This window comes from Fusarium solani (assembly GCF_023522795.1).
Source record: "Fusarium solani strain SB1 chromosome Unknown bctg00000013, whole genome shotgun sequence".
NCBI classification, from domain to species: domain Eukaryota; kingdom Fungi; phylum Ascomycota; class Sordariomycetes; order Hypocreales; family Nectriaceae; genus Fusarium; species Fusarium solani.
Window position 1 is genome coordinate 1,466,812 of NW_027072145.1, and position 26,561 is coordinate 1,493,372.

General features: G+C 51.5%; 10 protein-coding genes across 10 annotated transcripts; 7 read left to right on the plus strand and 3 right to left on the minus strand.

Moving 5' to 3' along the window:
• Positions 1-19: 19 nt before the first annotated feature.
• MRS44_017344 (uncharacterized protein) lies at positions 20-2,086 on the minus strand (the record flags this gene model as incomplete). Its single annotated transcript, XM_065617770.1, has 1 exon — positions 20-2,086. One exon carries the CDS (start codon positions 2,084-2,086, stop codon positions 20-22), a length of 2,067 nt encoding a protein of 688 aa, XP_065473842.1.
• A 480-nt stretch (positions 2,087-2,566) lies between these two features.
• MRS44_017345 (uncharacterized protein) lies at positions 2,567-3,968 on the plus strand (the record flags this gene model as incomplete). The annotated part of the gene is made up of 4 exons (XM_046279101.2): positions 2,567-2,747; positions 2,800-3,235; positions 3,488-3,602; positions 3,750-3,968. The coding sequence occupies 4 exons, from the start codon at positions 2,567-2,569 to the stop codon at positions 3,966-3,968; spliced, it is 951 nt and encodes a 316-aa protein (XP_046124981.2).
• Positions 3,969-3,991: 23 nt separating this feature from the next.
• On the plus strand, positions 3,992-5,831 carry MRS44_017346 (uncharacterized protein; the record flags this gene model as incomplete). Its single annotated transcript, XM_046272396.2, has 9 exons — positions 3,992-4,134; positions 4,200-4,330; positions 4,391-4,520; positions 4,581-4,903; positions 4,958-5,093; positions 5,147-5,279; positions 5,330-5,400; positions 5,456-5,564; positions 5,628-5,831. 9 exons carry the CDS (start codon positions 3,992-3,994, stop codon positions 5,829-5,831), a joined length of 1,380 nt encoding a protein of 459 aa, XP_046124980.2.
• A 552-nt stretch (positions 5,832-6,383) lies between these two features.
• Positions 6,384-8,078, minus strand: MRS44_017347 (uncharacterized protein; the record flags this gene model as incomplete). Its single annotated transcript, XM_046282850.2, has 5 exons — positions 6,384-6,713; positions 6,766-7,426; positions 7,475-7,641; positions 7,698-7,899; positions 7,957-8,078. 5 exons carry the CDS (start codon positions 8,076-8,078, stop codon positions 6,384-6,386), a joined length of 1,482 nt encoding a protein of 493 aa, XP_046124979.2.
• A 394-nt stretch (positions 8,079-8,472) lies between these two features.
• On the plus strand, positions 8,473-10,718 carry MRS44_017348 (uncharacterized protein; the record flags this gene model as incomplete). Its single annotated transcript, XM_046279100.2, has 5 exons — positions 8,473-8,718; positions 9,064-9,293; positions 9,361-9,533; positions 9,600-10,414; positions 10,470-10,718. 5 exons carry the CDS (start codon positions 8,473-8,475, stop codon positions 10,716-10,718), a joined length of 1,713 nt encoding a protein of 570 aa, XP_046124978.2.
• Positions 10,719-11,551: 833 nt separating this feature from the next.
• Positions 11,552-14,416, minus strand: MRS44_017349 (uncharacterized protein; the record flags this gene model as incomplete). The annotated part of the gene is made up of 3 exons (XM_065617771.1): positions 11,552-12,635; positions 12,688-13,985; positions 14,042-14,416. The coding sequence occupies 3 exons, from the start codon at positions 14,414-14,416 to the stop codon at positions 11,552-11,554; spliced, it is 2,757 nt and encodes a 918-aa protein (XP_065473843.1).
• Positions 14,417-15,099: 683 nt separating this feature from the next.
• On the plus strand, positions 15,100-16,736 carry MRS44_017350 (uncharacterized protein; the record flags this gene model as incomplete). The annotated part of the gene is made up of 4 exons (XM_046279759.2): positions 15,100-15,306; positions 15,374-15,671; positions 15,727-16,051; positions 16,103-16,736. 4 exons carry the CDS (start codon positions 15,100-15,102, stop codon positions 16,734-16,736), a joined length of 1,464 nt encoding a protein of 487 aa, XP_046124976.2.
• A 363-nt stretch (positions 16,737-17,099) lies between these two features.
• Positions 17,100-18,158, plus strand: MRS44_017351 (uncharacterized protein; the record flags this gene model as incomplete). The annotated part of the gene is made up of 1 exon (XM_046273178.2): positions 17,100-18,158. The coding sequence occupies one exon, from the start codon at positions 17,100-17,102 to the stop codon at positions 18,156-18,158; it is 1,059 nt and encodes a 352-aa protein (XP_046124975.1).
• A 4,120-nt stretch (positions 18,159-22,278) lies between these two features.
• Positions 22,279-23,661, plus strand: MRS44_017352 (uncharacterized protein; the record flags this gene model as incomplete). The annotated part of the gene is made up of 1 exon (XM_065617772.1): positions 22,279-23,661. One exon carries the CDS (start codon positions 22,279-22,281, stop codon positions 23,659-23,661), a length of 1,383 nt encoding a protein of 460 aa, XP_065473844.1.
• Positions 23,662-25,337: 1,676 nt separating this feature from the next.
• Positions 25,338-26,465, plus strand: MRS44_017353 (uncharacterized protein; the record flags this gene model as incomplete). The annotated part of the gene is made up of 1 exon (XM_046282848.2): positions 25,338-26,465. One exon carries the CDS (start codon positions 25,338-25,340, stop codon positions 26,463-26,465), a length of 1,128 nt encoding a protein of 375 aa, XP_046124973.2.
• Between the last annotated feature and the right edge of the window lie 96 nt (positions 26,466-26,561).

Consider the following 26,561-nt stretch of genomic DNA (forward strand, 5'->3'; position numbering starts at 1 on the left):
GTAAAATTGACTATTTTGTCTAGACAAGTCTCAGGATCCCCGAAGGCCTGCCACCAGAGGTGGCTCTGGCCAAAACAACCACCATGGTCTTATCCCTCGCCACCGGCTCCATTGTCTGTTCTCGCGCCTCTCTTGTCGTCGGTCGAGGTGTGGAAGCCGTTACCTCAAAACTCGCCAAATTAGAGTGGCTGGTGATGTGGATTTGCCCTGATGGGATATCTTCGCCATTGACCGTGACTTCTACGACGGGACTGACAGCGCCCTGGACATCTGCACCAACCTGCAGCGTTCCCCGGATCTTGATCAAGAGGTCATCCGCTCCGTTAGGAGAAGCCTCACACGTTTCTACATGGAGAAGCGGTCTCGCTTGTCTGCTCAGAGCTTCAGGCGCGGTCTTCAACTGGATCACATCCGAGTCCAGAGCTGGCGTGTGGGGAGGCTCAATGCGCAGCCTAGTACGTTTCTCAAAGGCATTGGCCCATCTGAGTAGATCCGCGTCGTCGTATGCCCGGCCTGCAAAAGTCAGACCGACAGGCATCTGTTTCTTGGCCATGGTGCCCATCGGCACCGTCACTGACGGAATGCCCAGGTGGCGAGAGGCTCTATTTCCATGACTGTACCACACTCCATTCTTCCATGCGTGAGCAGCCGCGTCTGGGTCGATATCTGAGTCTGCGGCCGCTACATCGCCCTGACACGGGAAGACGAAGAAGTCGCACTTGTACTCGTTAAGATAATCATCCATAAGTTGTTTGCGCATGGCCTCAAGTGCATTGACGGCGGTCTCCAGATTTTTGGTCTCAAACATGGACGTCTCACAGGTATAGCTGAAAAGCTTGCCCCAATGAATCGAGTTTGACGCTGGAACATGTTTCAGTTCGACTAGCGTTCGCATGGAATGCGGGAAGATGTTGAGTTCATCGACACAAGACAGACTGGAAAGTTTGGGGTCTGCATTATCATGCAGGAAGCTCTCCCATCCATGAGCGACCATGGGACCCCTCTCGTACCAGTTCCAGTCATCCGGCAGGCGTGCGGACCCCTCTGGAAGCGAAGACGGGTTCTCATATCCCGTGACAGCAGGGAAGTCGGGAACAACAACAATCTCGGCGCCTAGGGCCTCCAGCTCCCTTTGCGCATGTTGCCATAGTTGTGTGACTGCATCACTCGTGAAGACAGGCGTAGCACCATGCGGCGTAGGCCCGCCGATGTACATACTAGGGACCGCGATGCGTCGGCCTTTCAGTGAGACGGCCTCTGAAATGCTTTGGAAAAGCTCTGCAGTGGGACCTAGCGGACCCCATGGCTCAGCCAATTTGATGAATGGCTGATGTCTCCAGAAATCGCCTCCAGTTAAGGGATCCTTCTCTGCGATGACCTCGAGTAGCCTCAGCAAGTCATCTATCGTTCTAGTATGTGGCACCACCACGTCACAGGTCGGATAAAGGGGCCAGTTACCACGTATGGAAAGCCATCCTCTTGAGGGCGTATACGCGACGAGGGCGTTGTTTGACGCAGGAGATCGTCCAGAGGAAACTGTCTCTTCGGCCATTCCAAAGGCTGCCATGGAAGCTGCCGTTGAAACTGCAGACCCATTGGAGGAACCAGATGCCCAGGCGGCGGCCAAGTATGCGGGATTGTATGGGCTCTCGGCACGTCCATAGACGCCTCGCTGCATTCCACCATATGCCATCGGCGGCATGTTTGTACGGCCGATGAGGACGCCCCCCTCGGCTCTAATAGCAGAGACAGTAAAGGCATCCTCGTTGGCGATGAGGTCCTTAAATGCCGGGGATCCGCTGGCGACCGTCATGCCTTGAACCTTGTAGCTGTCTTTGACGGTATACGGGATACCTTCAAGGCGACCAACGGGTTGTTCATTCGCTCGACGATCGTCGGACGCTGCGGCTTCGTCGAAGACATGTTGGTTGAGAATCGGGATTGAGTTGAGAGCCAGTCCGTGGCAGTCGTAACGAGCCACGCGTCGGAGGTACAGCGCAACCAGCTCAACGCTCGTCAAGCTACCTGATGATAGGGCGGCCTGGAGATCGTCAATCGACGCGCCAACCAGGTTCAGTGGCTTCATGTTTCTGCTGGAGATAGGGGAGAAACTGAGAGGTGGCTGGGCTAGGACGGGTGTCTGACGGTGATTACAGGTGTGGGAGGGTATTCTGAGCATATGAGACTGTCACCGGCCCGGCCGTCGTCGTCTTTTTGTATGGCCATCTTCCTCCTGGGCAAGCTCAAGAATGCCCCGGGCCGGACAGCGTGCTCGCGTGATACTGAGCTGGTGAAGTACCGCTGCCGAGATAGCGACGTTCCGATCCTCGGACGCCAATCCCCGGCACTAACGATGCAACTAGGCAAGCCAGCTGCGTTTCCTGGGATTGGGATTTGGGCCGCGTGTGGGGAACGTATGGAGGGGGTTCATTACAACGGCGTTCTGCTTTTCACATCCTTTCTTCTTCCAGTACCCCATCTGGACAGTTTCCTCTGAAAATTATCGTCAGCTATCTTGTTCATTGTGCATCTATTACGTCTCAGAACTCGGGCGACCATTACCACCATGCCATCTCAAGCCGTCCAACGCATCAGCGTCCGCTGGCTCCCTGACGCCGCCTACGAAGATACAGATACCGTGGCACTCAATGTTGGAGGGTACTTTATTGACCTACGCGTGGTAAAAAAATCCGGCGCGATCCAATGGAGCCGAGCTGGTGAGAGGGTCGTCCTGAAAGAAGACCCGCGTACGTGTCGCTACCTATCAAGCTGGAACCGTTGGTTGACACAGCTGCACAGCTACATTCCGATGGACTCACATCATCGACTCGCTCGACCTGACCATTCCAGACGACGCTCACTTCGAGAAGCTGCCGAATGGAGATGATCTTGAGATTGGCACCTATCCTCTGGGAGGCGTCCCCACTGATTACGAAGAGGTCTGGAGAGACATCACGCAGAAGAAGTCTCCTGAAGAACTTTCGTGGATTCTTCAAAGCAGTGATGGCTCTGCTTTCATTGGCAAGGTCGGGGCCATATTTCTGGCCATCCAGAAGACCCAGGGGGGTTTTGCTGCCCGGAGAGAAGATCGGGACGTGATTAGAAGCACTTGGGAGCTCACGTTTGAAGATGGGGCAACGGCTAGTCTCCCTACTGCGACACAAGGCTCTGAGGCCATCGAGACTCAGGATAGTAGGTGGACCGAGGGTCAGACGGTTGAGATAGAAGGTGTTGAGTACGTGTTTAGGGGGGTTAGCAAGGCCTGATGCAGTCAGAGTGTCAACGGTAAAGCTTAGCAGACAAATCAAGTTTACTCCAGAAAACTTCTCTAAAAAAGTTCTGTGTGATCAATAAGGTCCGTGTCTCGGATCATAAGCCATCTATCAGCTCGACCGCCAGCGGCTTGCCGGAGGCCCTTGGCGTCCAGAAACAGTCAGTCAGTCCCCCGCACCATCATTTGGGGAACCTCTACACGGAAATTCGCTAGCGTCGGACATTGGCTAGCTCGCGCCGGCCAGAGGGAACTCTACCAGGCGCTAACTAATGTCCTATACTGTATCGGGTGGGCTGACAAGGACCGGCTTTGTTCTGGGATTATCAGCGTACGTTATCTCGTCTCCACCTCGACAACAACCCAGCTTGATTGGGACCTGGGGTGGCACGGAAATCAGCTCGCGTCGGATTTTGGCGGTGGCTAGGTCCACCAAACCCCAGCTTTGAGTCATGTATGTGCCCCAAACACACCCCAGAATCTCCTGCCAGGCCCAGACCAAGATCCTGCCAGGTTTGACAATGGGGATCTCCATTTCCGTATCAGTTCAGCAGTCCGTCCCTCCGATATACCACAGGTTGGAAGCCCCCCTCCCGAGAAGGCTATAAAGCTTCATCCTCCTCGAAGGCCTCGTCTCATCCAGACTGAGCCAGCTGATCCTCTTCTCAGCCCCGAGCATCCGTCTTGTTATCCCTGAGAAAGACTTGCAAACTCTTCGCCATGGCGTTCCCCTCAACAGATTCCATCCAGCATTCGCCTGAGAAGGGCAGTCCTCATCGGGGGTCGGGAGAGGACATGAAGACCGAGGTTATCGAGGATGGCGGCGAAGTCTTCCAGCAGGCGGAATACCGTGCCCTTGGATGGTTAGTCTCCAACCCCCCCGCGTGCTGGCACTCGACCAACTGAGATGCTGACTCTGTGACGATAGGGTTCGAACTGCCATCATTCTCTCAAAGCTTTGCTTCGCCACCGGTGTCCTGGCAATTCCCTCTGCATTCAGCATTGTCGGTTACGGGCCTGGCATCCTCCTCCTCGTCTGCTGGGGCGCCTTGACAACCTGTACGTGAGATGCGTGTTTGCCCCTGACCTTTGCGCAATGAACACTAACGCCGTTTCAAGACTACGCCTACATCATGTATGCCTTCCGAATGCGCTATTCTGGCGTCCATAATATTGCAGATGCTGCGGGACTCATGGGCGGTCCGATCGCTCGCGAAGTTGCCGGAGGGCTTTTCCTTCTCACTTGGATGTATGCATACCCCGGAGGCCATGATGGTTAAACGTACCTTCTTGCTAACCCTACGAATAGTCTGGCAACTGGTTCGGGCTTTATAGGACTGGCGCAGGGGTTCCAGGTTCTCTCGAGCAAACACGTCTGTACCGTGGTCTGGACCTTGGTTGCCGCTATTTGTACCGCACTGGTCGCCAGCATCCAGACTCTGGGCAAGTTGGCCATTCTGACATGGATTGGATTCGCCTCCATCTTCACAGCCGTCTTCATCGTTGTCGTCGGAGTTACACAGGTTGATCGGCCTGCTGCCGCTCCCCAAGAAGGCCCATTTGATATGGAGGTTCTGGCCGTCGGGACACCTACTTTTATCCCCGGATTTGTTGCCGCCATCAACCTCTTCGGTAAGCTATGCCTTGTGATTTCAGGAGAATTTCACATGCTTACAAATATGGTAGCGGGCTATGGCTCCACACCGACTTTCATGCCTGTGATTGCCGAGATGAAGACTCCCAAGTCCTTCACCAAGGCCCTCTTCTCCTCCCAAGGTTTCCTAGTTTCATGCTACGTCTCCTTCGCCCTCGTTGTCTACGTGTAAGTCTTTCCTGTTGTGTGACGCTGGGAATCACGGTCTCATTTGTGAGCAGGTACTGTGGCCAATATGTCGCTAGCCCATCATTGGGAAGTGCTGGAGGAACATTGGAGAAGATAGCCTACGGCATCTCGATTCCGGGTTTTATCATGACCTCCACTCTTTGGGTCCATCTCGCAGCCAAATTTGTCAGTTGCTCTTGTTCAGCCCGCTGTGGCCTAGCTAACAGAATGCTCAGCTGCTCGTCCGCATCCTTCGAAATTCTGAGCACCTCCAGAACCACAGTTTGATTCACTGGACAGTCTGGCTGTATGTCACTCTACCCCCGTCTCGCTTAGACGTCATTTACTGATACATCAATCAGAGGTTCCACTATTGGCATCAGCGCAGTTGCATTCATTATCGCTGGAGCCGTCCCTTTCTTCAGCTATCTCATTGGTCTCATCGGCTCGCTCTGCTGCGCTCCGACTTGCGTACGTTGATCCACCCCCCATGAAGACTTTGAGTGATTTTCCAGCTGCTAACACCCAAGATAGTTGATCATTCCCGCCTTTATGGGTTTGTACATGGACTGGGAGTTACGTGGAACCAACAAGGTCAAGCAAGTGCTGTGCTACTTTCACATTTTCACGGTTGTTTTGGGGGCATTCATGACCGTTACTGGAACCTATACAACCATCCAGAGCATCATCGATGCCTACAAGCTTGGTACCGTGGGAAGCCCGTTCACTTGCTCTTAAATCAGGGTTGCAAGGCCAGAAGGGGAAATTCTAGGGCATTGTTGTTATCGGCTAGCCATTTCTTTGTGACCCACCAACTCATATAACCTTGTATATCTACTATGTAGCCTGCTTTCCAATCATCGTAACGGCAGGAATATGATGGTACTGTGACAGGTAGATAAGAAGGCTCTTTAAAGAAAGTATTTCTTGAACTTTGAGAGTATCAGGCGAACTGCTAGCTTCACGGGGTCTCGCCACGGGATATCAGCTGGGCAACATTGACCACACTGCTGGTTACTTGAGGTAAAAGCGGCCGGTAAGAGTTCATTCTGTATCTACACCATTTTCTTATTACCTTCCTCCTAGAGTCCACGCTCGGTGCTGGGGGTGACATCGCTCCACTATTTTATTACGAGGCCGAAGCTGAGAAGCCCGTAATGGACAGACAGCGGTGAGCAGCAAGTTGAGTGAACAGCAGAGAAAGCAAACCCGAAGACGTTGTTGCGTTGAACACAGGGTGGTGGATATACTATGTAAACGTGAATTCTGAGTTTCAGGAACCCAGCACATTCACATTCCCAGATTCACATGCACTGCCTTCGTCTGCGTGTACGCATCAAGGGCGTACTGCCCGAGCTCCCGGCCAACGCCGGAGGATTTATACCCCCCAAAGGGAATCCCGTAGTGTGTATCGCCCGAGGAATTCAAGAAGACCATGCCAGCCTGTAGCCTTCTCGCCATTCTGTGCCCCTTGGTAATGTTTTCCGTGAAGACTGCTGCAGAAAGTCCGTAACAGCTGTTGTTCGCCTTGCTCAGTACTTCATCGAAGGTCTTAAACTTGGAGATGGTGACAACAGGGCCGAAAATCTCTTCCTGGACTATTTTCATATCCTCAGTCGTCTACGATCAGGCACGTTAGTTGAGCGTCCAAGTCGATCTGTGGTCAACTTACATCAGCAAAAATGGTGGGTTCAATAAAATACCCCTTCTGTCCATGTGTGGCACCACCGTAGACGAGGCGGGCACCACTCTTCTTTCCCTCTTCAATGTACGATAGCACCTTTTCATACTGTGCCTTGGAGATCTGCGGTCCCTGCCAAGTGTCTGCATCAAAGGGGTCCCCAAGGAGGTGGTGCTTTCGAGTGACTTCCGTAAACTTCTCAATGAAGCGATCGTAGACCCCTTCTTGGACATAAATCCTCGAGGTAGAGATACAAGTCTGTCCTTGATTATCCATGATGCCCACGTGGCACCATTTCACGGCTTGATCTAGGTCTGCATCGTCAAAGACGATACTGGGGTTCTTCCCACCACACTCGAGGGTAATATTCTTTAGGTTAGATGCAGCAGAGCGCATGATGGCTCTTCCGGTGGTGGTACTCCCTGTAAAGGCAATCTTGTCAACATCCAAATGCTCTGCGAGAGCATTTCCGGTAACGCTTCCGAGACCAGGCACGATATTCACAACACCAGGAGGGAAGCCAGTTTCAACAACTAGCTTGCCAAAATATAGGGCAGAGAGGGGCGTATGTTCAGCTGGCTTCAGGACGATTGTGTTGCCACAAGCAAGAGCAGGGGCGACTTTCCAGGCCAACATCATGAAGGGGAAATTCCTACATCTCTTAGCATGCATATTCCAGATGGCAGTGCAGGCAACGTACCATGGGATAATCTGTCCACAGACACCAAGAGGCTCACGAAGCATATACGCAAACTTGGAAGGATACGTTTCAACCGTGCTCCCGCTGAGTTTGTCTGCTGTGCCAGCATAATATTTGAAGACGTTGTGCGAGGCAGCGATGTCTACGTTGAGAGCTGCAGAGAATGTCTGAGGAAAGCTTTTAGAAGGAAGATGATAACAGAGGAATGTCAATTTTCTCTTACCTTGCCATTGTTCATCGCATCAATGCTCGCAAGAAGCTCACGATCCCGATCAATGAGATTCGCAAGTTTCATGAGGAGATTTCCGCGTTCAGCAGCCGGGAGCTCCGACCACTCGCCCTCAAAGGCTCGGCGAGCAGCAGCAACAGCAGCATTGACATCGTTACTAGATGCCTCTGTGAAAGTGGCGATGTCTTCCTCGGTGCTGTCTCAGAGGTTAGTCGAGATTTGTTAGCAAGAGCAACCGAGGAAGGGTACGCACGCGGGATTGATGACTGTGAACGCATCTCCAGATGCCGCAATGAACTCATTATCGATGAAAAGTCCGGTTGGCTGAGAATACTCAAGCCCATTGGGCAAGGTGATCTGGAGGGATGAAGCCATGGCTGCCTGCACTCGTAGCTTCAGGGAAGAATGTGATGAAGAAGGCGAGAGCTAGAACTGATGATTTCTCCTCAAACCTGCTATCCTTTCTTTTTGAATTTTCCCGGTTATTCTTCTTCACATCAACTGTCGCACATGTCTGGTCACATGGGTTGGGGCCCGGGGGATAGGGGAGCGAAATCTAACCGAGCATCGCGTTTTTCCGGCGCTAGCACTTGTCCGCGCCAACATTATCATCAACACCGGGCCGGTTCTTCATAGAGGGCGGACTAATACCGGGCTCACGGGTTCATTCGGTTCATTCAGGCCGTCTTTCTATCAAGACTCGGGCCATTTCGGTTCATTACTTCAACTTCTTCCCAAGATCTACCTTTGAGGGCAGAGAAGTGTGAGAATGTGCCCCATATCCCATCCCAGACAGCATCGCCTCAGCAGTCCCACAAGCGCAAGACGCTTCAACCAATGGGCCCACCAGCAACCGAAAGCAACATGGAAACGACGCCAGGCGCAAAGCGTCGAAAAGTTGGTGCGGATCGGAATCCTACGCCTCGTCGGTGTCGACGTCTGGGGCAACATCGCCTACTGTATCAAACGTCAAGTTATGGGCCTTCGACTTGACGAAGAAGGTTTCGAGCATTGTGTTAGCATTGGGATATGATACTATGATGTGTTGATAATGTGTTCTTTATTATGGTTGAAGCCCGGCCCTTGATGGGTTAACTGAGCCAGAAGATCGTTCTTCACCCACAATTGGGTCATGTCGTTTGGCCGGTTGCCTGAGGCCACCCAGACCGCTACTTGGTGGGGTACAGCATCAAATTGCATCACCAGTTCTTGTCATTACTCGCAGTCATTGATCTTCCCATGCCCAGCGTTCCGGCCTGCGTGCAGCACTATGCGACCTGTAAAGGCATGCTTGCAGTGCAGGAGTGGAAAGCGAAGATGCGACCGGACAGGCGATTTGGCATGTTCTCAATGTATCCAGCGAAACCTGCCATGCTCAGCCGCCATCAATAGCCTCCAGTCTACACAGCCTCTTCTTCCAGTTGTATCAACTCGTTCCAGCGAAGAGACGATTCACTTGGTCGATCTCTACTTTCGATTCATTCATGACCAGCCTCACAGCCTCTTCCACCAACCCTCCTTCAAAGCAAGCGTCGTCGCGGGCACCGCCTCTCAGCCTGTTCTTCTGAGCATGATGGGCATGGCGGCACGGTACATTCGCACACCCTGGCCAGCATTGGCTCATACCGTTTCGCGACTAGATTTGACAGAGCACCAGGTTTGCCACACAGCCCGACATACGCTCCCGCGGGCCCGTGTATTGCGCCCAGGGAAAGGTGGCGTTGAAGGACGATCTCGAGCATATCTGCATCGAGAACATCCAAGCGTGTATCCTGGTGGGAAACAACTCTATGGGTGATTGTCACGCAGATGTTGAGTCGTTATACTTTGGTACATTGCTCCGTGGATAGGACACGACCTGAAAGTAGCAACATGGTGGCTAATCATGCCATCCAGCACTTGCCAATCGCATGGCTCAGATTCTCAATCTTGGCGTTTGCAACGAGGCTGATGATGGAATCACGCGCGAAACAAAACGCCGCATATTCTGGACTTTATTCATCACCGACACCTGGGCCAGTGGTGGTTCAGACCTGTCGCGCCAGTTTGGATGGCAGGCCAAGCAGCCCCGGGTGCCCATGGACGAATACGTCTTCTCCATGATGATGCCAGGAGACCCAGATATCGCTGATTCGGAATGGAGGCCCGGCCTATGGGGGCACATGGTGAGACTGGTCAAGATATACACCCAGATACAACAACTTCACAGGGAGCTCGCCGAGACGGACACGTGGGACGAGGCTCTGATGGATGAGTCGGTTCGACGCCTCGAAGCCGATCTCGACGCCTTTGAGCAGAACCTCGACCCCGGGTTGACATTCTCCATGGAAAACCTGGCAGCGTTTGTAAGCCGGGGCCTCGGCAGCGTCTTTATTGCTTTCCATCTAGGCTATCATCACTACTACACACTGCTCTTCTACCAGTACCTCGACCAGCGTCGGCCTTCTACGAGGAACGGCAAGAAATATGCAGATCGCTGCAAAGCTCACGCGGCGATTATATGTGATGTGCTCAAAGCCTCGCGGGAGGTTCCCGGAGCCCCGGCACTGTACAACATTGTGGGCCATGTCACGATTGTGTCTTCTTCGGTGCTGCTGCACACGTACCTGTTCGGCGAGCCTCATGAGCTGGAAGACTCCAAGAGTCGCCTCGAATCGAACCTCAAGTCACTGGTACAACTACGAAGCTACTGGCCGAGCGTGGAGCTTATGGTATTGAGACACTATGAGGCAATGTATTGCATCTGTTGCTTACAATTCGTCGCAGATAAATCGACTGGTGGTGTTCCAGAAGAATTGCATAAGATCTCTCAGCAGAAACACCCACCGCTTTGACAAGTGGATGGTCAAGTTCCTCATTGCACATGCTCTGGCACTTGAGGACAAGGCGGATGATGCATGGCCTGATTCCGATGCGAGCCAACTTGGAAATGTTCACTTTGAAAGGAGCCGCATTACTCAATCTATGATGATGGACATACAAAACTCGGAAACTCTTGGAGGAGCCGTAGGGTAGCCTGAATGGTCCTCGCAGGGAGTGTGAACTGGGACGATATTATCCGGAGCAGTCAAACGCAAGGCCTGGACTCGTTTTATGTATAATGTACAGCGCAACGCATCTCTGCGTTGACATGCGGAAGTGGACGAGCGGTTCAACCCATGAGGCATTAGTCGACTTCCTCTCAATCTTGGCAGTTAATGTCGGTAATTACTCTAGCAAAGTCCCGCTCTTGGGCCTAGCTTTGGTTTGGACCTTTGTAGGTTCTGGCTCGTAGGTGGCATGCAACCCCTTACTTTCGAGGTCATCTCTTGGACGCCAGACAAGGTGGAGGAGCTCTTGTGGAGAGGGGGTGGCACTAGCTAGCGAGCATCCACCTCGTGCCGGCTTTCAAGCCCTTCAGCCAATAGTTAAGCTTCAAAGCCGGGGGCAGTTGAACTACCAACCAGATCACAATAAGGCCGGCAAAAAACACCAATCAAATTGGTCGAAAGCCGGCGCTAGAGACAACCCCTGAATAGAGTTCCGTAGCCCCCGTGATGGAATATTTCATCAGATCGGGACCTTCGCCAACCCTGAGGCCCGTGAAGGGTAGGACAGGCGAGATGATGACTAGCTCAAGGTATGTCGCGATTCCGCTTCCACATGTGCTCAATCTACCCTCAGCCCATTGACTAGGGACAATCGAGCGTCAATGCCTCAGATGTGACCTCGGGACATATTGATGAACCGCTCAACTTATCACCGTGGAATTGTGACCGTGGAATTGCTAGAAACATTCACTTTACGCACCACAAGTTGGTTCTGGAACCCCGGGAAAGGAGTCTAAGAGGATGTAATACACTGTCGGTCTAAGCTGTGATGTCTAATCTATAATGGCCCTGGAGCAGCGTCAACGTCTTGCCCTTGAAGCTCCTAGTCTCATTGACCGGCAGCCTCTGAATCTCCGCCGTGCTGCTCTCGCATGGCAGAACAAGCTCGCACAAAGTCCCAGCCGGCACGCTGACATCTACATCAGCCTTTGCCTTATCCTGTTTGCCTCTACGGTCGAAACGAACTGATATCAGGCCATAGGGCGACTCGATCTCCCCCTCGACATAGTCAAACTCGGCCTTGAAGCACGGCCTGAGCCTCCACGTGCGATACGCATCCGTCAGCGGCCTGACGCCGAGTGCCGAGTCGTAGAACCACTCGTATATCGTCCCGAGCATGTCGTGGCACTTGGAGCGGCAGTTGTCCTGCCAGAACTCCAACAGGCTCGTCTCCCCGCGCCGCAGGAACCGCATGTACGAGGGGTGCTCCTCTTGTCGAATCATGTTGAGTACAATGTCGGGCCGGTCCACGTCCTGCTCTGCCAGCGTGTTCCACAGGTACTTGAGGCCGATTTCGCCGGCGCGCATGACATGCCCCGAGTCTTCGGCAGCGGCAACAAAGGCTTGGATGACGTCGGCGCGGTGCTGCGGCGGAACGAGACCGTGCTGGAGGGCTACAGCCTGGGCTACCATGGTACGGTCCTGTGTGTTGAGATTGTCCCGAGAGGTATAGAAGGCGTAGGGAAACTTCGTTTTGTCGGTGACGAGGAGCTGTTGGTTGTAGACAGCGTATATTCGTTCAGCCCAGGAGGTGAATCTTGCCTCGTCACTAGCGAAGCCCAGTTCCTTGGCCATCATTGCCACGTTTTGCAGGCACTTGTAGTAGATGGCCGTTTCGATAATTGCTTGGTGGTTCCCAAACGCAATGGCGTAGCCCCAATCCCCGAGACCGTGTTCAATGAGCCCACCGAGCCGCTCTTTGCCTCGCATGTATTCCATGTACTGTACGCATGGTCGATAGATCTTCGCAAAGACACTTGTGCTGCCGTAGTAATGTTTGATAAGCTCTGGGAGCAAGCAGACGGCGCCTCCCCAGGTGATGGTGTCGTGCATCGGACCACACCTTTCAACCCGTGTCAGTGGTTACCAGAGCTAGAACAGAAGAAAGAACATACATGTATCTGACCAAGGGCGCCATAGTGGGTACAAGACCGGAAGGCTCTTGGGTGTCAATAATGTCATCCAGGATCTTGGAGTACACAGCCTCCATATCTCGCACGTACTGTGTGGCCGGGAAGAGCAGAGATGTCACCTCCAGCCATCCAAACTTTTCGATCTGCGGACAGTCGGTGTGGTAGCTAAAGATATTAGAGCTAAATGTCCAGTAGCAGGCGTTTATCAAGGCGTTGACGTCTTCTTTGTCCGTCTTGACGAAGCCAAGCTTCGGGGCGCCAGATGAGACGTGGCGGGCAGTCAAAGAGTGAATGATGGGAAGACCGTCCTTGCCGTCGAGTGAGGCTCCTTCGATCTGGATGTATCGGGCGCTCGTGAAGCTAAAGTCAGGCGTCCAAACTTCTTGCTCCTCTTGGCCTGAGAGTGTGATCTTTGAGTAGACACCCGTCTCGAACTCCTTGAACAAGGGATCCGGCATGAGTACCAGGCCGTCTTCTCCGATCGTCTCCGAGTACCTGACACGATACTCTGCCCCGGCGATACCGCTGGCTACGACTCGTACCATGATTGACGCATTCTGGCCGAGATCGTACATGATGACCCCTGGCTTGACCATGACTTGGCTGACAGGTGTAAAAGTGTTGTGCAAGATGACAGGATGTTGGCTCTGGTAGTGCAACTTGCCTCTTGGCCCCGTGAGCGGCTTAGCAAGTTGCCAGTCTACATCATCAAAGCCTGGTGCATCCCAGCCAACTGGATACGCCCGCCTGTCATGATCTTCAGAAGCATAGATATTCGCAAGTGTCGTGGCGCTCTTGCGGACCTTCCAGCTCGGATCGGAGATGATACACTCATGCGTGCCATCCGCATAGTGCGCATGGATCTCGGCAAAGAAGCACAGTTCGTTTCCATAACGCACGTACGTATTGTCCTCATACATGGGCCAGAAGAAGCGATCTCCTTGGTCCCCGGCGTAGAAGCCATTGCCCACATGGGCTCCGATGGCATTCTCCCCTTGAGAGATGTGCTCTGTCACGTCGTAGCCGACAAACTGGACTGTTCTGTGATAGTTGGTCCAGCCGGGGTCCAGTACGTGCGACGAGGCCGGCCTGCCATTGACGGCAAGATTGAAATGGCCCAGGCCCGAGGCAAGAACGATGACGCGTGAAGGCTTGCGCTGGAACGTGAAGGATTTCCGGAGATAGAGAGGCTTGTCACTTCCGTTGCCGATCCATACGGCCTTCCAGCGGTTTACCTCGTCCTCAAACCAAGTACGGAATATGAGACTAGAGTGCGGCATCTGTCCGGGTCAGCAATCTCAAGGCAGGGAGGGACATGGCGGTGTTTGGTACTCACATAGGTTTGGTTCATGCTGTAAGGCGGCAGCAGTCTCGATGACCGAGGGTACGACGTGTAGAACTCGTTGAGGGAGCTGATGGCTTCATTCCCATGTTGGTCCCAGACGGTCACAGTCCAGTAGTAGGGCGTTGTCGACTTGAAGCCGTCCCGAGGGTTACAGAGGATGTTGCGCTGCTCATTGCTCTCTACGCGGCCAGAGTCGAAGCAAAGGCCGTGCTCGTCGACGACTTTGCTTTCCGACACGACGATGCGATATGCCACCTGTTTGCCATGCTCGTCGGCGACGTCGAGCTTCCAGAAGACTCGGAACTCGTCAACGTCGATGCCGATGGCTTCGCCAAAGCCGTGGATGCCACAGCCGATGACCTGCATGGTGAATGTTGTTGCGTGGAGAAAGTGTTGACGATCGATTCAGACTTCGGAGGTCGGCCTTTTGACGCGAAGCCGAGTTGCCCCTGGTTTGTCTTCGGGTCAAACTGGCCCGTTTGATGGGTGACCGCTTGATACACTCGCGAGCCATTTCCTGCTGTCTGACCTGACTTCCGAATAGAAAGACCCACGATGCGGATCACTAGCTCCAGATGTCGGTGGCGGCGTTGATGGAGAGCGCCGGAAAACTCGACAAAGCCGGGCATGTGTCTCCATCAGCCAGGCCATGGTGGTGGGGGTGTACCTAACAAGCTGAACCTGCTCCACGCCGCTTGTTCGCATGGAACCCTACCCTACCTGTTCTGTGCTGGGGAAACATGGGGAACGAACCATGTTTACGAAAGACGGTGACATGTTGGCAAATCTTGCAAATGAAGGTGGCCATCACTCGGTCTAGATGCCCCCGAGATCACCAGACAATCGAAAGCCCCTGTCTAATCCCCGGGCAGAGAGTCCCTGGCGCTGAATCGAGAGTTACCCCATCAGCGTGTGGCTCGCCAACTCCTCCGCATTGCACCGACAAAGCGAATCCGGGGTAGCGTAGCGCTATATAAACCTCCAGCATCCCCAGAATTTGGCTCCATATCCCTCCTTCAACCCCATCTTACTCTTCAACGACAGTAGCCATGCCCAGCGGCGATGCCATCACCATTGCCTCGGCGGCCTTCCTGGCCGTTGGAGGTTTCCTCTTCGGCTACGACTCGGGCATCATCAGCTCCACCATTGCTCTTCCTCACTTCAAGCAATACTTTGATTCTCCTAGCGATGACACTGCTGGAGGCATCGTCAGTTCTTTTCAGGGCGGCGCCGTCCTCGGAACTATGATCAACATGGTCGGGATCCCCATTCCATCCAAGTCTGTGACCAAGTAAGACTGACTTGTGACTTGCTTTCCCCTAGGCTGTCGCGGATATTCTTGGTCGGAAGATGACCATCTTCTCCGGGTCTGTGGTCTCGCTCCTCGGTTCGTCTCTGCAGGCCGGATCCACGTCGATGGCCATGCTCATTGTTGGCCGGTTCATCGGTGGCATGGCCGTGGGCATGCTAACCAGTACGATCCCGATGTACGCCTCCGAGATCTCCACGCCCAAGTGGAGAGGTGCCCTGTCTGGGCTTCTACAGTGGTTCCTCAGCTGGGGCTTCCTAGTGGCACAGTGGCTAGGTTATGGATGCTCGTTTTCCAAGACAGACTTTTCTTGTTCGTCACGGCAACCCGGTGAATGGTTCCATCACGTCTCGCTAACGATTCGCAGGGCGATTCCCCCTCGCCTTCCAGTGCATCCCTGCCCTGATCCTCGTGGCCGGCATCTGGTTCCTGAACGAGTCGCCTCGATGGCTCATGGAGAAGGATAAACATGAAGAAGCACGAATCGTCCTCAATAAGCTACGAAAAGGCGAGAATGCTTCCCAGATCGACCTCGAGTTTATAGAGATCCGAGACGTCATCGCCGCCGACCGGGAGATTGGCAAAGTGTCTGCTATGTCCATCCTCACAAAGCCCTCGTGGAGGAAGCGACTCTTGCTCGGATGTGGAATCCAGGCCTTTGGGCCCCTCTCTGGCATCAATGTTATCAACTAGTGGGTCATGTCGTCTTTGGTTGTTTCAAATAGTTGCTAAGCCTTGACTAGCTATGGACCTCGTATCTACGAGCTCTTGGGCATCGGCACACAGACCTCGTTGATGATCATCGGTATTAGCGGTGCTCTCTCCATTGTCTACTGCACCATCGGTCTCTGGATGCTTGACAGGGTCGGCCGCGTCAAGCCACTCATGGTCTCGGCTGCCTTCCTCGGTGCCTCTCTTCTCGTCAACGCCGTTCAAGCACAGTACATCAACCCAGACAATGCCAACCAACTACGCTCCATGGTCGCTATGAACTTTGTATTCAGCCTGTTTTATACTCCCCTGGGTATCATCTCCTGGGTCTACCCGGCCGAGATCTTTCCCGTTGAGGTACGCGCCCTAGGTAACGCCATCACCACGTTTACGAATTGGCTCGTCAACCTTGTCTTTGCGCAATTTTCCCCAAGCGCACTCTCCCATATCGGATTTCGCTACTTTTACGTCTTCTTCGTCTTCAATCTCATCGCCTTCCTCTGCTTTTGGCTCTTTTACCCTGAAACCAAAGGCCGCACCTTGGAGCAGATGGATGTACTTTTTGGTGATCAGCTCGTCCCTCACGCACTGGATGACCCGGCTGGCGCTATGGCTATGCAGAAAGAAGCCTCGGTGTCGGCACATGTTGAAGAACGGCAGGTTTAACTCACAAAACGCGAGGCGTTGAACTGGATTAGAAAACTGTCGGTGATTGGCGGTGTTGAGTCTGGGAGATTGCGTTCTTTATTATAGTTGAAGCAGGGGCTTGATGGGATAACTGAACCAGAAGACAGGTGCATATAAACTCCCAGTAGCGGTAGGCATATCGACATGGTTGTTAGCTATCTCGCCCCTGCATCTATCGTACCACCCAGGTGCATTTGTAATCAAGGTCAATCTTGGCATCACCTCGAGATGGATTTGTCATCGCGACAGCCTTTAATAAACCATGGCCCAGAGTCTAGAAGTTGCATTTCCATTCACAATTCGTCTGCGTTTAACATCAATCTTTGCTCTCAGGCTGCGACTATGGGCGCCAAAGCGGTTCTGGTTACTGGTGCGAATGGCTACATCGGAAAAGCCGTAGCCTGCGCCTTTGTCCGTGCTGGATGGGTGACATATGGGCTCATCCGTTCCGTGCAGTCAAGCATATCACTAACAGCGGAGGAAATCATACCAATTATTGGCAGTATCGACGATGTCGCCTCCCACGAAGTCATCCAAGCGCTTCTTCCATCGACGTTGGATGTAATCGTTTCTACCACGGAGAACACATTGGACTACGTGCCGCACTTCCAAAACATAGTTAGTCTCCTTCAGACTCTGTCAATATCCAGCACGGCGAATGGTGTACGGCCATTGGTGATCTTTACTGCAGGAAGTAAAGATTATGGCGTTGGACCTCATCTTTCTGATGACCCTGGCGTGGCACCACATGACGAATTGTCGGAGCTTCGTCCACCTCCCTTTGCTGCTCCTCGAGTGCAACATGCACCAAGAATCTTTGAGAGCACCAACGCTTTTGCGGCTGTTCTTGTCCGACCGACCAATGTCTATGGCCGAGCGTCAAGCTATTACAGTGTCTGCTTTCGAGCTGGCTCTAGGGCTGGGTCGGCTGAGAACCCACGAGACCGGATTCTTATCGCGCCAACACAGCCCAGTTGGATATGCCATTCGCTGCATATCGACGACTGCGCTGAGGCATATGTCGCCATCGCTTCTGCACCTCGACAAGCCGTCGAGGGTGAGGTATTCAATATCTCATCCGAGCGTTATGAAACGGCCGAGCAAATTATCAACGCAATCATCAAAGAGTACGGCATCGCAGGCGGAGTCAAGTATGTAAACCTCAAAGATGTTGCAACCGATGAGGACGCTTCACTGGCAATGGCGATTGGCTTTCCACAGTGGACAAGTTCAAAAAAGTTAAGGATGGCCACTGGGTGGACAGACCATCGTTTGCCGTTCTCGGATGCATTTCATCTCTACCGACTATCTTATGAAGCAGCTGCGCAGTTGAGAGATGAGAACGTGGGCAAGATTGGGAAGACTATTAACTCACTAATGTCTACCATTGAAAGTGTATGATGTTAAATTACATCCTGGAGGAGGAGCAGTCGGGCCCATGTTTGGGACGTTCCCTTGATCAGAGCCCAGGTCACCGTTAGAAAAGCGAGATGGTATGAAGAGGAGGCTGAACGGTAGAGATGAAGACGAGGTAAGGTGTGAAAATGAGCTTAGAGGTCTCATATACTGCCACGATATAGTTGTGTGAAAAGAGGATAGAGGATTAACCACGTGGACGTCCTTGGCAAGACTTATTCGACAAAGTGAAGTCACTAATTTCGTAGATAGACCTTATACGGTTCCCATGGGAAGGGCGGAAACCAAGCCAAAGCATACCCAATTGGTGAAATAGCACCGTGTATCTATCGGCTCATAACTGAGCCGATCTACCGAGCAATGACACGTTAGCCCGGCGGCAAAGCTCCATGTCTTCACCAGGGCGAGGACATACAACCAGAGGGTGGAAAAGTAGAGCATAGTTGGCTCAAACCATAAAAGATGCCCTATGTGACAGAAGCAGCGATGACCACGACCCACCATGACCTGGCTTGCTCTTAGATTGAATCAACAGTTTTGGAACCGGCTGCTTGGTACCTCAGCCTCAATTCAATTGCGCTTGCTATTATCCTTTCCCTTGGGATATTATTCCACCACTATATGGAGTCTTGTGACCGTCTTCCCCTGAAAGGGCGTCGCTGGGGCTCCGGTATCTAAGGTCATGCTTCGCGTTAAACAAAAGAGCATTAGGTTTCAACCAACATCTCAATCTCAGAGTCAGGTTTTAGCTGATGACGATCCAGTAAGACGTGAATTCCGCGAGCAGCTAGGTCCCTTGACATTCGGCAGACATATTACTCTATTGTTGTTAGTGACATCTTAGGCTTCTGCTCGACAAAGAGGGTATCAAGACGTAAGTTGCAGGGCAATGCATGAGCTCATATCACACCAAGTCACGGAACCATGTCGTCCTTTTGCAGAATGCTTCTGCGGCCCCACGAGGCGCACAAGCCTAGCCGGTGTGCGTCCCTATTGTCACCCTAATCTGTGTTGAAATATAAGACCCAACAGGTTTCTGAGCTGCAAACTCTTGCAGCAGCATCAAGGCTATAACTTCTTCTACATAGTTCCGGCCCAGTTGCACCTCAGAGCCAGCTGCTGTAGTCTGCAAATAGCAGGTGATATTGAGGGTTGGTACCACACACGAGTTGAGCGTCTTGACAGGGAATAACCCCCCACTAGGAGTTGCCAAGTGCCTTACGTTAGAACCAGGCCTGACCAGGTTGTTTGGCGTGAGAAGACAAACATAGGGTTCAACGTTACTGATTACCTGAAATTATCTTGTCAGTAATATTTACAGGGTAAAGCAAATGCTGTTTTACTCGGGAGTCTTTGGTAGGCTTATCATGAATGCCTAGTTTCTTGTTACAGGGCAGTAGATCGGCCCCAAGCATCTCAGTAATATACATGTATTCATTATACATAGACTGAAATGCAGGTAGAGTTAAACTAGTTGTATAATTGGATCTCACGCGCATCTCATAGTATTCGGCGTGGAGGGTAGCTGCTTCATGCGGCCTCAAAAGTAGTAGGACTCAAGCAAATGGAACAAGCGCCAAGCCAGGAAATAAGCTTAGAGATTTCATGGGCTGTTTTCGGTGGCCTTATTCTTAGGTATTAGTCTTCCTAGCTTAAGTGTGTTCTGGTTTTGAGGATAAGGACTTCATCGTAGTCCTTCGCGTCCTCTGGGTAATATATGCTGCATGCCTTCTCATGAAAGGCCCTTTAACCCATATGTGCTGGGGTAAATGTGCCCTGAACAAAGCGGATAGACTCTTTAGACGATGCTCATATCATATAATAGGTCCTCATGGTGGATGATGCCGATTTTCTGAGGTCAGTTCTTGAGTCGTGCAGTGTGAATGGTCATCTCAGGAAATTCCCTTTAATAGAGAAATAATGGCTGAAAAATGGTCTGGATGAATTTTTTTTGGCTCTTTGAACTAGTGTATACTTTATAGAATCCATTCAATCCGTGTTGTGGCGGCTTTCCTGACATGTTTTGTGATATTACTAGACGCGAAAAGGCCCGTCATGAAATTTCCTCTCACTGCCATAAACTCAAACTTCAATGCCCTCAGTAACGCTTCTAGCTACTGCAAAGCTATTCTATGTTGCCTATTGGCGGCTATGACCGGATTCGTAAATTTCCTGATATCGTCTGTTAGCCTAGGGAGTTTCGGGCAGCACTGAGGACCACCAACATTTTGACTCGTAAAAAGTATGCGACAGCGCAAAAACTCTGCCTATATTACTCAAATCGGTAGGTATCTCCCTTATTTCTGGATTTAATATCTTATTTTTGCCATTTTCATGAAATCATCTCAAGACGGACAGTCTCTCATCGAGGCCCAGCATTAAATAACAACCGCCAATACCTGTGAAAACGTGACTGGAGCATAAATGACGTTACTATCAATATTAGTACTGCATAGTCTAACGTGAGCCGGTTGGGAGTTAAGTAAAGCTTGAGAAACAGCTACTGCTCATGTTGCCCTCCGTCCTGTTCTTTACTGACTTAGTTAAGGCCACTCCAAGTTCTTCGGACGACGTGGAACGTAGAAAAAGTAATGACCTTTCCTATTTGACCAGTGTTTTAGTAGACGGCCATGACCACAAAGTTTCGTCGATCGCCTATATATCAGTTACATTGCTCTTCCGAGCCAACTACCAGAAGGGCGAGACGTACAGGTAGAAGACGTTTTGGCATTTGCATATCCGTGATAAAGACAGAAGGATTCGGAATCCCAAACTATACGTTCTCGGCAGTGTATTGGAACACTCATGGTTGTGGCAGTTGAGAAAACCAGTGCTTATGTCCTCTGAACTGCGTCTCGAGGACGGATTGCTGAGAAGCGGTCAGCCTAGAGGTCATGTTTACAGAATTGAACTCCAGCGAGCTATCAGTAGCTCCAGGATCACCACAGGATAGAGCATTCCGAGCTCCTGCGCTGCGTGCGCGACGGAAGCTCTTCAGTCGGCTTACCTGTTGACCACCCATAGTGGCAATAACATGGATGCTTCGAACAAAATCCCGTTCTTTTTTTGTAAAAATTGGCTCGATTTGCCCCCTTAAACTTTCCAATGTTCTCATCATGGGGCTTGCTATATACGCAAGAGAATTGTCATATCCGTTTTAGGATAGCAGAATTCCGCCAGGGGTGGCATCGTACAGATAAGAAGGAAGCAAGTATGTCCAGTGCGCAGTGATGATAGAAACCCCTGTTGTTCAGCGACGGGACAATACTCAAGGAGCTTTGGGTTAGCCCAGCCTCGTCGGCAACACCTAGTTACTCCTATTATTAAAATTACTATTAAAAGTACTAATTGCTGCTAGGAAGACCCACCTAGCTACCCACCTACCCTACAGCCGACCGACCTGAGCCTGTGTTACGCAGCTCAACCCGACCCGAGGAACGCACACGATAAGACGACCCGACCGAGAGTCACGTGTCTGAACACGTGACAGACCGCCGCAAGGCACCTGATTGAGACGATCACAAATCTATATGCCACGAGGCAGGGCCTGGCGAGGCACATGTATAACTGGAGGAGGCATGGGTCACGTGACTGAGACCCACGTGACGTCACGTGAAAACTGAACTCACTGATTTGAGTCATTGATTGAGCCCAGCCAGTGAGGGGTTTTGGAGCCAATGAGGGGTGGTTTTGAGTCCTGCCGAGGTTTCTCCTCCTTCCCAATGAGGCAATTTTCCTGAGGGAAACGGCGCCCCACTGTTGAACCTACTGAGACCTAACTAATTGAGATAGTACGATCCCCTCCTATAGGGTAGTAATATACTAAATTGCAAATAATAGTTACTCTGATACATCGGAGTGATCGGCGTAATCTACTGCTCCGAGCTGGAATGGCCGAGACCCGAGGATTTGATTTTACCGCGAATCAAGTCTCATCTCCGAATGCTTAAAGCCGGACCTTTATCGCAGAGACATTACGACTTCTGGAACTTGCCCAAACCCACGACCGAGAGACCGCGGTCCATCAACAGCATCGAATCCAAGCTCTTGTTTTTCCCATTGTCAGAAATCTCGTCCCTCGCTCCAAACAACATAAATACACATGATGGATACCCTTGATAGAGAGATCTCTTCGGTTCTGTCACGAGAGACTTTCCAGAACGCTACCATCGGCATTCGAATCTGTGATGCTGTATCAAGCAGGGCGCTCTACAGCTACAATTCGCATTTGTCAATTACCCCAGCTTCGAATCAAAAGCTCGTCACGGCTGCAGTGGCCTTGAAGAATCTGGATCCAGGTTTCACATATCAGACGGTTGTGCAAGCTGCTTCGGGCCCTGACTCTGAAGGAATCATCCACGGTGATGTTTGGTTGAAGGGATCTGGAGACCCGTCCCTGACGTCTGACAGACTGGATGAGTTGGCTCAGGACCTTGTGGAATGCGGCATCAAGATGATTGCCGGGACTATAGTTGGCGACGGTACCATCTTTGACGATCAACTGCTCGGGATGGGCTGGTGTTGGGATGATGAACCACATTATTATTCGGCCCAGGTTGCCGGGCTGAACTGCAACGGCAATGTCGTGACTTTGAGTGTCTCCCCTGGCACAGCCGAGGGACAAGTGCCCAAGATTCTCATCAATGGTTTAGAATCACATGAGGAATCTTACGTCTCGGTCGCGTGCACGGCCAAGACTGTTGCCGAGAAACAAGGCCACACGCTGGCCTTCCACCGGCGTCGCGGTCACAATTCCATCACTGTTGAAGGCACTGTTGCCTTGGGCCACGAGCCGGTTCTCGAGAAGATCACTGTTGAAGAGCCGGCTTCATTTGCAGCCTCGCGGTTCGCCCTCAGCCTCAAAAAGGTGGGCATACAATGTGCTGGTGGCTTCAGAAAAGCCACCAAACCACCTTCACACGTCATTGATCTGGCTGTGTCGACGTCACACTCTCTGCCCTGCATCCTCAAGACCTTCATGAAACAAAGCAACAATCTGTATGGAGAGGCAATCTTGAAGACCTGTGGTCATCATGCTAGTGCTCAGAGTCCCGGGAGCGCAACGTCAGGCGTGGCGGCCATTAAAGAGTTCTTGACATGTTCAGATATCAGCACCAGTGGCATCGTCATGGTTGATGGATCAGGGCTATCCCAGTCCAACTCCCTCACAGCTGGTTTTGTATGTGATTTGCTCACTCATATATTCCACAAATTCCCTAGAGACAGGTGGGAATTGTTCCTGCAGGCCCTGCCAGTTGGAGGTGTCGATGGGACATTGGCGAATCGGTTCACCCACTTGCCGCTCAAGGGAAGAGTCAATGCCAAGACAGGTTCATTGGATCGAGTAAGCTCATTGTCAGGTTTCATCGCCGATGACACGGGGCGCACCAAGTACATCTTTTCAATCCTGATGTCGGGTGTTGCTAACGCGGGTGATGCCAGACAAGGCCAGGATGATATTCTCAGGGCAATCATGAAATGCTCTTGACGAATGCCTTTATGGTCCCAGCAAAGTATCAAGACGAACAGGCCTTGATTAATCGTTTTAATTATCAACTAGTCAATATATAAGTTAGTAACGTGATATACGAGCATCAAGTTTATGACACTTGTATGGATAGGGCCCTCTTGAGTTCGCACATCTCCGCCCTTCCCACATACCAACTTGGACCCCAGGTTTGTAACAGTTTATTAAAAGAATACCAACACTTCTTATCGTAGTAGTCTCGTGTGTATCTACCTATAGAGCTTTATGTATCTATAGAGGAAGTTAAAAGAATGAATGGGCAGTCAGCTATGGCTCAGTTTAAACTAGAGGGTCAGGAGATATCTCCTTCCAATACTTTTATTGTGCTACCATCTTCCAATATCCTAGTACCTTCAAACATGCATGGTCGGGGGTATACCAGGACCCTATGAGGGGCCGACATGTCTGCAACGCAATACATAAGTACTTGAGACATCTCATTTAAAGACTTGGGGTTACCTGGTCTTAGTATGATCCAAGACAATCCTATTTCTCTGAGTATCTTGCACCTCTTCAAATATTCCATCTCAATGATTGTGAGAGACTAGAGATCTGTTCCATTGGTAGAATATTTTACCCATCTCTCCCCTACAAACATGGTGGCCAACTCTTCCGCAGTCAATCCATGTTGACTGGCCACCGCCATTGTGCGATTTCCCTCGGAAGCCATGCTCTGGACTCACGATACAGACGAGCTGCAAACAGCCAGACTCTACCACAACATGGACATCCAGATCCCAGTTCGGGGTTAATTCCAGTCGGATTGGTCAAGCAGATTGATGACCTTTCTGCCCTCTAGTTGGCTGTACTGAGATTGGGTCAGCACATTTAAATCAACTTTGACTAGGATTTCTTCGAATTTGGTCCATTTCCTCCCGCAGAACGTCCGTCTTAAACGGGGCAACATAATCGTCACTATCATCATCACCTTAACGACCGCTATCGTATTTCCAGGTCAGCTGACCTGGCACGATTATCTTCATCCCCCAGACATCGAGCCGTCTTAAAAAAGACACGATCGTGCATTTATCTTAGTGATGTAACAATCCTTTTCCATGCAATGTAACAGTTCGGGATAGAGTATCAGACTGCGCAGGCAACCTCGGTCGTACGGCAATCTCATGAAGACAATCGATCGGCACCAAAAAAGAATTACTCCATAAGGGTTTGAGATTGGTGTGTCTAGTCGCTATCAAGATAGGCAAATGATAAGCAACGGAGAAAAGTCTGATTGCTGGCATCGGAGTCGGAGTCGGAGTGTCGGAAAAACGAGGGAGAAATACGTTCTATGAGGAGACCAAACCAGCACTAACTTGGATTTAGTTAGTGGATAACTTCTACAGATATTCTGCTCTACCTAAGCACGGGTGATTACTGTTACATATCGAAACCACTATCTCGGCGTGAGATTATCATCTGGCCTAAGTTGGTTTATCATCGCAGCGCGCCGAATGACTCGAGATCCAGTATCCCTGTATATGTTGCATGCAAATAGGACAAACATGTGTCACAGCCAGGTAGAAAGATCATAGATAAAACAGCGCTCAGTCTCCTTCTCAACCACGAAAAGGCCCAGATCGCAGTCGGAAGCTTGTCGTGTTTGTTTCCCTTGAGTCCTTGACATATCCTTCACGAAAATGGTTTACAGTATAGCAGTTCTTCGGGCACTTCTGGTCGGGGCGGCCGCTTTCGCCACGAGTATCGCCGCCACTCGCAATGGCCACAGGCCCCCCACAGACGAGGACTTGTCCATACTTGCAGGACAGCATGTCATCTACAGTTATCCTGGATTGACACCGCCGGACGAGCTGTTCCAGCTTGTCCGCGAGGGCAGGGTCGGCGGGCTCATTCTGTTCCGCGACAACATCGACCAGAACAATACAGCCAACACGGCCGCTGCCATGTCAAGGATGCAGCAAGCCAATGCCGAGTCGCCCGCTTACAACGGTCTTCCCCTTCTGGTCATGACGGACCAAGAAGGCGGCTACGTGAAGCGCATCACGGACGGCGGCCCATTTCAATCAGCCAAGGAGATGGGTGCCTCGGCAGACCCCGCAACAGCATCAGCCCAAGGAGGCCAAGACGTGGCAAAGGCGCTTATCGGAGCGGGCGTCAACATGAACCTTGCACCAGTTCTGGATGTGTATCGGGAGGATGGAGACTTGATGGATCAGTGGGAGCGGTCCTTTGGCAACACGTCGGCCCTGGTCAGCAAGTGCATCGCACCGTTCATCAAGAACATGCAAGAAAAGGGGGTCCTCGCCACGGCCAAGCATTTCCCGGGTCTCGGTGCCGCCTCTGCCGATAGCAACACGGATGTTGAACCCGTTGTTGTCGGCACACCGATCCATGAAATTCGCATGGTCGATGAGATCCCGTACTATGCCGCCTTCGAAGTCGGCCTTGGCATAGTCATGATGTCGTGGGCCACCTATCCGGCCATGGATGACCTGCCAGCAGGTCTGAGCTCGAGATGGACGCAGGGCGAATTGCGTGGTAGAATGGGCTTCAAGGGCATGATTATGACAGATGCGCTCGAGGCTGGAGCGGTAGAACGTTATGGTAACTGGTCAACAGTGGCGCTTTTGTCTCAGAAAGCAGGTGTTGATATGATTCTTTGTTCTGCAAAGAATGTGACGCAGGGGATATTGGCAACAGAGGGGATTGTAGCAGGTTTAAAGAACGGTGAATTGTCGTGGCAGGTATTTGAAGCATCGATAGCCCGCATTAAGAAAGTCAAGCAAAGCCTCCTAGTTTTAAGATAAGAAAGAAGTACTATATATACATAAATAGATTTTTCTTTTATTTGTTTACAGATAATATATACACACCTTTAAGAGGTATGTAGCATTTATTTAACA